This window comes from Palaemon carinicauda, chromosome 3, assembly GCF_036898095.1.
Source record: "Palaemon carinicauda isolate YSFRI2023 chromosome 3, ASM3689809v2, whole genome shotgun sequence".
Lineage (NCBI taxonomy): Eukaryota > Metazoa > Arthropoda > Malacostraca > Decapoda > Palaemonidae > Palaemon > Palaemon carinicauda.
The window spans coordinates 157,523,774-157,532,212 of NC_090727.1; the positions used below are offsets into that span (position 1 = coordinate 157,523,774).

At 37.0% G+C, this 8,439-nt stretch overlaps 1 protein-coding gene across 1 annotated transcript in view; it reads right to left on the reverse strand.

Moving 5' to 3' along the window:
* Window positions 1-8,439, reverse strand: part of LOC137634835 (nipped-B-like protein B) — a 198,588-nt gene that overhangs the window by 108,403 nt on the left and 81,746 nt on the right. Inside the window, 5 exon segments of the mRNA XM_068367391.1 lie at window positions 1,398-1,597; window positions 4,728-6,016; window positions 6,018-6,089; window positions 6,091-6,437; window positions 7,062-7,377. Of these exon segments, the coding sequence (XP_068223492.1) occupies window positions 1,398-1,597; window positions 4,728-6,016; window positions 6,018-6,089; window positions 6,091-6,437; window positions 7,062-7,377 (2,224 nt within the window).

The following is an 8,439-nucleotide window of genomic DNA, read 5'->3' on the forward strand; positions in this document are numbered from 1 at the left end:
ATTGCAAAATAATAGGTTTCTTAATAAATGCAATGATGCACTAAAAAAAAATATAAGTAATTAATATGTTAGCTGTTTTTAATACATCATACAATAAATAATGAATATAATGTCAGTTATTTTTAAGACATCATTATACTTGCGAGAAACAATGAATATGTGTCATGAAGGTTCATACGTTTAGTCATTACATATGTAAATACTATATATAAAATATACCTTTACTTTGCAAACGAATGTGCAAGTTTTGGGGTATTAATCAACAATAGCTAATTCAAATCATATCTTACTGATGAGAGTTATCATGCAATTCATTCATAGGAATTGAAAAAAGAAAAAAATTGAGTTTTCAAAAAAAAAAAAAAAAAAAAAAAATTAGCGAAAAAAAAAAACAATTTAGTTAGCAAAAAAAGAATTGAAAAATTTACTTAGCAATAAAAAGAAAAAAAGAAAAAGAAATAATTTAGTTAGCAAAAAACAAAACTAAAAATATTTAGTTAGCAAAGAAAAAAAATTTAAAAATTTACTTGGCCAAAAAAAAAAAAAAAAAACCTGTTAGTTTGAGAATGGAAAAAGCTTTTAATATACATCCATAAGGTGTAAACGTTGTTTTAATGAGATAAAAATCCCTCATGAAATGCAAAAGAAGACATGCAGAGAGGAAAAGTAGCAAAGATATTCATGGAAAATTTCACAAAAATCTAACTCCCGTGGTTCGCATCTTTGTCTTAAAGTAAATATATAAACTTCGAGGGAATAAGGAAAAATTTCAAACAGAATTCTTTACGAAAACTACAAATTTCTATTGAAATAAGAAAAATAAACATTTGGAAATCTAATGAATTTCGATAAAATTTTGAATGGAAATTTCTAATAAAAAATGTACCGATTTCAATAAGTTTTTAATTAACACAAACTCTAGTTCAATAAGGATTTTGAAGAGAAATTCACTATATTTTTATGAAAGGAAAATTTCCCACATTAAATTTCTAATTAAAAAATGACTAATTTCAACAAGCTTTTCATGATGTCAAACTATGGTTCAATAAGTATTTTTAAGAAAAATCACTATATTTTTATATTAGGAAAATTTCCCACATTAAATAGAAATTTATGAAAATTGACAAAATACCCAGGAAAAAAAAACTGGGGAGTAATTAACGAAGTTATCTGAAAATATAATTTGAAAACATCTCAAGTCCCAATTATTGTAATAATCTTTAAGTATCATTAATAATCTATGAAACACCAGTTTATTTAATAAAAATAAACATTAAATTACATAAAAAATGAACCACGGGAGTCTAAAAACTGGAAAAAATGCGAATAAAAACACTAAAAAATTAGAAAAGATAATCACAGAATCAAATAAAAGAAAGGCTGCATTTAACACTTACGCCTTGCTTTGCGAGCGTAGTACCACTTGTGCGGAGCGTAAAGCCAGGGATCATACCCAAGACGCTCCTCGCTGGCGGAGCGTTTGACTTTGGGACCCCTCTCCTTATCGCCCGCCAGATTTTCGGCGTAGGATCCAAGGTCTGTCACTCGGCTGGCACTAACGCTCCGTGTCAACTTATGCGTCGACGCGAACTTAGTGCTGGAGAAGAGAAGAAGAAGAAAGTTATTAAAACAAGTATTATTATTATTATTATTATTATTATTATTATTATTATTATTATTATTATTATTATTATTATTACTAGCCAAGCTACAACCCTAGTTGGAAAAGCAAGATGCTATAAGCCCAAGGGCTCCAACAGGGAGGAAAGGAAATAGGGAAATAAATAAATGATGAGAATAAATTAACAATATATCATTCTAAAAACAGTAACAGAGAAGAAGAAGAAAGTAATTTAAACAATTATTATTATTATTATTATTATTATTATTATTATTATTATTATTATTATTATTATTATTATTATTACTAGCCAAGCTACAACCCGAGTTGGAAAAGCATGATGCTATAAGCCCAAGGGCTCCATCAGGGAAAAATAGCCCAGTGAGGAAAGGAAATAAATAAATGATGAGAATGAATTAACAATATACCATTCTAAAAACAGTAACAGAGAAGAAGAAGAAAGTTATTTAAACAAATATTATTATTATTATTATTATTATTATTATTATTATTAGCCAAGCTACAACCCTAGTTGGAAAAGCAAGATGCTATAAGCCCAAGGGCTCCAACAGGGAAGAATAACCCAGTGAGGAAAGGAAATAAGGAAATAAATAAATGATGAGAATAAATTAACAATATATCATTCTAAAAACAGTAACAGAGAAGAAGAAGAAAGTAATTTAAACAAATATTATTATTATTATTATTATTATTATTATTATTATTATTATTATTATTACTAGCCAAGCTACAACCCGAATTGGAAAAAGCAAGATGCTATAAGCCCAAGGGCTCCAACAGGGAAAAATAGCCCAGTGAGGAAAGGAAATAAGGAAATAAATAAATGATGATAATGAATTAACAATATACCATTCTAAAAACAGTAACAGAGAAGAAAAACAAGAAAGTTATTCAAACAAATATTATTATTATTATTATTATTATTATTATTATTATTATTATTATTATTATTATTAGCCAAGCTACAACCCGAGTTTGAAAAGCAAGATGCTATAAGCCCAAGGGCTCCAATAGGGAAAAAATAGCTCAGTGAGGAAAGGAAATAAGGAAATAAATAAATGATGAGAATGATTCAACAATAAATCATTCTAAAAACAGTAACAGCGTCAAAACAGATATGTTCTATATAAACTATTAACAACGTCAAAGACAGATATGTCATATATAAATTATAAAAAGACTCATGTCAGCCTGGTTAAATACAAAAGATCTACTGAATACATGACTGGGTTAAGTGAAATTTGGAATTACATATAAAAATGTTGTTAATGTTTTTAAAAATATTTTATTTTAATTTTTTCACTACTTCTTATATCGTTTATTTATTTCCTTATCTCCTCTCCCCACTGAGCTATTTTTCCCTGTTAGAGCCATTGGGCTTCTAGCATCTTGCTTTTCCAACTAGGATTGTAGCTTAGCTAATAATAATAATAATAATAATAATAATAATAATAATAATAATAATAATAATAATAATAATAATAATCAGGCTATACATATCAGTTTCTTGAGTGTTACTGTATGGACATGAGTCGTGGTATGACAATGAAACAATCTCCAATAGATTTAGTAGATTTGAGAAACAAAGCCCTCAGAGGAATATTGGGAGTTGAGTGGCAGGCCAGGATTAGAAATGAAACTATAAGAGAGATTACTCAAGTGTCATATGTGGAAGAGGGGTAGATGGAGATGGTTTGTATAAACTCTTCGCACAGGAGAGATTAGTTCACCAAACTTTCGACTGGATTTCACAAGGCACTAGAAGATTTGGAAGACCCAGGCCTACATGGCTGAGGACTATGAAGCGCGAAGTAGGAAATGACGAATGGAGAAATATTGCATTAAAAGCTCAAGATAGAGACGACTGGCGAAATCTAACCGAGGCCCTTTGCGTCTATAGGCGAAGGACATGATGATGATGATGATGATGATGAATGTATGAACTAACTTTGAATAAAAAAATAAATTTAAAATGAAAACTAAATAAAAATTTTTGCAATTCAATGTCGTAAAAATTACTATAAAGTGATTAAAGGAAATAAATAATTTAAAATGAAAACTGAGGAAAGTTTGGCAACTCAATCACTGTGAGAGATCATAACAGCGTTCTTCATGACGGGAAAATGACTGAAGTTTGCACCTCAAAAAAACTGAGCGAATAAGTGGCAGGTGGCTAGAGTATTTCAGGACTTAATTTGCGACTCTGATTTCAAATTTCGTTTTTGAATCAGTGACAGGATAATCTCTCTCTCTCTCTCTCTCTCACTCTCTCTCTCTCTCTCTCTCTCTCTCTCTCTCTCTCTCTGTATATAAATATTCCATATTTAGCAGTCAGAGAGGAGTAGATTAAAATAATGTCTCGACAATTTCTGCTACACGAGTTTAGAAAAAATTATCTTATATCATGCACATATTTATAAGTTCAAGAGTTACAGAAAAGCGCACCTCTCTCTCTCTCTCTCTCTCTCTCTCTCTCTCTCTCTCTCGGTTAATTATACTGTACTTTATAGTACAACAAATCTTCTGACTGAATTTTGGCAGGAGACATCATTTAATATTCCCTCTCTCTCTCTCTCTCTCTCTCTCTCTCTCTCTCTCTTGGTTAATTATACTTTATAGTACAACAAATCTTCTGACTGAATTTTGGCAGGAAACATCATTTTATATATTCTCTCTCTCTCTCTCTCTCTCTCTCTCTCTCTCTCTCTTGGTTAATTATACTTTATAGTACAACAAATCTTCTGACTGAATTTTGGCAGGAAACATCATTTTATATATTCTCTCTCTCTCTCTCTCTCTCTCTCTCTCTCTCTCATACAGACACATGCATATATCAATATGCATATGCTGTATATGTATACTTGTGCATATATATGTTTACACATACATAAATATACAGCATATGTATAGGTGCATGTGTGTCTCTATATTCACATAGTGGCGTTAGAAAAGAACGAAAAATATCCCACTTCTCCAAAAATTACACACTTCATTGAATTTCGTGTAAAACTACTACGAAAAAAATAATCGAATAAATTTAGAGAATAAATCTAATGAGGGAAATGAAAAGGTTTAAACTCCTTACCTTTTCAGAACCCTGTTCCTTCTCGACTGACCAGATCCGTCCGCGTCACCTTCGCTGTCAGTAACTGAACCTTTGGTGTTTCTCCTTCTTGCCCTGGCCCGGCCACGTTCGGCCACGCCTACTTTGTCTTCGGCCACGCCTACTTCTCCGCTCCGTCCTTTCCCTTCGCTTTTGGTCTCTGATTTCCCGGCCTTTCTTCTGTTGGGTTCCTTGGACGTGGAATGGGTCGTTTCGTGTTTCCTCTTTCCCTGCTTCGTTCTGACGTCGCCACCACTTTTCCCGTCGAATGTTATTTCGAAGCTTTCACCGTTGTTGTTGTTGTTGTTTTTGTTGTTAATGTTATTGTTGTTACCGCCATCTCTCCCCTCCTTTCTATTTTCTCTCTCCCTCTGGTCGCTTCCCTCGCGACCTCCTTCAGACGTGGAGGTCCCTCCGGACGTGGAGGTCCCCCCGGCTGTCAGCTTAATCCTGACCATGTCCCCATTTTCGGACTTGGCGTATATATTTCGACCCACGTTCGACTCGTCTACGCTTCCTGCAGAATACTCTGCTCCTTCTCGTTCGCTGTTTCCGGTGTCGTTTCTGTCAGTGTCTCGACTTTCAGTCTGTCCTTTCCAGCCCACCTGTTCATCTTTATTAGTTTCCCTGTCCCCATCACCTGTCTTGTCCTCCAGTCCGTTTATCTCGACTACATCACCGTCTGAGTTTCTCATGGCAAGTACTTTAACCGGTCTTTCTTGCTTTCCATCGTGGTCTTCATCGGCTTCTTTTATCCCTTCTCCTCCATCATGGTCATTCAAGTTCCCTTCGCTCTGACCCTTAACAGCATCGTCACCTATACCGCCTTCAGAACGACGTCTTCGTTCCCCTTCCATTTCTTCTTCATTTCCTTCATTGCTGTCGATTTCCCCATCATCATTTGCATTTCCATTCACTCCCTCCCTTTCTTGAACGTTTACCATTTGTTCACCGAGTTCCTCAACCCTTTCCTTCTTGTTTCCTTCATTGCTGTCGATTTCCCTAACATCATCTGCATTTCCATTCACTCCCTCCCTTTCTGGAAAGTTTATCATTTGTTCACCGAGTTCCTCAACCCTTTCCTTCTCGTTTACACCGTCGGATTTTCCATCTATGACATCATCTCCATCCCCTTCGACGTCACTTTTACCCCCGCCTCTCCCAGAGACACGGCGTGCTTTCACATCTTTAGTTCTCTTCTTTTCACCCGTCCGTTCGTCTCCTTCGCTGTATTCCTCACTGTTTCCATCGGTCACATCTTTCCTGTTCCCCCTTATATCTCTTCTTTATCTGATTCTTACTGTTCGCACGATTATTTCCACTTTCGTCACCCGTTTCTTCCGACCCTCTCGTCCATTCCCTTTTCGTCACTCTCCGTTTCTCCTCTTCTCTTGTTTTTGTTTTTGCCTCTCCCAGTATCATCACCATCGTCAACGCTTCTGTTTACACCTTTCTTCGCATTCCCTCTTTTTTCCCCATTCTTCCTACTCCTCCTCACCGCCCTTCCTTCCTCATCTTCCTCCGAGGTTTGCGTGCTTCCCTCTTCGTCCGTTCCGTCCCCTTCGGCTCTCCTTCTCTCCCTGTTATCACTCATTCCATCTCCCCTGTCTCTCATCTCATTCGCGTCTATTTCTTCGTCTTCTTCCTGACTTTGCCAGTGGATGACGATGTTGTTATCTAAGCTGTAGTGATCTGTTGGAAAGGAAGACAAATTAGATCGACATGTTGATGCAATATAGCTACAGTTCAACATAAACACATTCACTGATACAAATAAATATGTCTTTTAATGTTTTTATTTTTCTATCTGATCAGAGTTCTCTATTCCTTTCTAATACAAGATAGTCCCAAATATGAGAATAGATTTGTTATGTTGTACTATTACATTTTACATCTCCCAGAGACAGTTGTACTTTTTAATCACCTATTTAATCAACATTGGCACACCCAGCAAAGAATAATTCTAAACAAAGTGACTTTTATAACTAGGACTGAGGTGGCCTATTGGAAACGTCCCTGCCTGGCAATCAGCTAGACTGGGGTTCGAATACCACTTAAGCTAGAGTTTCTTGTGAGCTAGAGATGTAGGTTTTGGAGAGCCTTTAGGTCCACCTGCTTAATCATTAGCAGCCATTGCTTGGTCCTCCTTGAGCCTAGCTTGGGTGGAGAGGCGGCTTGGGCGCTAGTCATGAGAATATATGGTCAGTCTCTAGAGCGTTGTCCTGCTAGTTAGGGCATGGTCACTGTCCCTTGCCTTTGCCTTATGAGCAACCTTTAAACAATAACGCAGCTAAACTGTAGAACGGCATTACTTACCAGTGGTCTTAATGCTGGATTTTCTCGACGAAGAACTATCGCCCTTAACGGATGCAGAACCTCCTCCTCCCCATTTCCCTTCGTTAGCCTCAGCCCAGCTTCTCAGGTTCTCCGCCCTGGCGTAAGTCTCGTGTCGGGTGAGTCGCGACGGACCGATGGACTCCGACAGCTCGGTGTCGGACGCCAAGAGGTTCGACAGGCTGGGGGCGTAGCGGAGGATCTCGTCGCTCAGTTCCATGATGTGGATCTCGGGTTCATCGGCCTGTGGTGGCAGGAAGTTCTTGACCTTCACGATCTGCTCTTGGTGAGGTTTCACCTGATAAGGGATAGATAATGCAAAGGATGAAAGGGGGCGTTGACTGTTGTAAAAGTTTTGCTAATACAGATGATACGGGAAGGAGAAAGGTGTATTTGTCAAAGGTTCGCTGATACAGATGATGTAAAAGATGAAAGGGGCCGTTGGCTGTTATAAAAGCTTTGCTTATAAAAATAATGATATGATGAAAGAGGGTGTCGGCTGTTATGAAATTTTTGTTGATACAAATAATAAGAGAAGATGAAAGGTGTATTTGTCAAAGTTTTGCCGATACAGATAATGCAAAGGATGAAAGGGGGCGTTGACTGTTTAAAATTTTTGGCTGATACAGATAAGAGATACGATGTCACAAAATTTTGTAATTCAGTCTTAATACAAAAAGGGATACTTAACTGACGATAATCATAATCAGGAAACAATTATAAAAATGACCGTGAATAGACATTAAGTACAAAGGAATGTTCAAGTGAAGATGATTATATCCAAAAAATGATAAAATTAACATATCTTTGGATGAAAAAAAAAAAATCTTCAAAGACACATTTACTTCGTAGATATTCATACTTTTATCCTGCTCATTCTGCAACTTGATCAACACCAAAGGCCCTTTCACCCCCAAACGTTGTGGTGGCCTGGTGGTAGCGTCCTTGCCTGGTGATTGCCAGACTGAAGTTCGAGTCTCGCTCAAACTCGTTAGTTCTTTTGGTTACTGCAACCCCAGCATCCTTGTGAGCTAAGGATATGGGGTTGGGGGAGCCTACAGATCTATCTGCTGAGTCATCAGCAGCCATTGCCTGGCCCTCCCTGGTCCCAGCTTGGGTGGAGGGAAGGGCTTGGGCGCTGATCATAAGTATATATTGTCAGTCTCTAGGGCATTGTCCCTGCTTGATAGGGCAATGTCACTGTCCCTTGCCTCTGGCATTCATGAGCGGCATTTAATCGTTTAAAACCACTGCCTGGCCTTCCTTGGCCCTAGCTTGGTTGGAGAGGGGAGCTTGGGCGATGGTCTTGTGTATATATGGTCAGCCCTTCGGGCATCGTCCTATTTGTTAGGGCAATGTC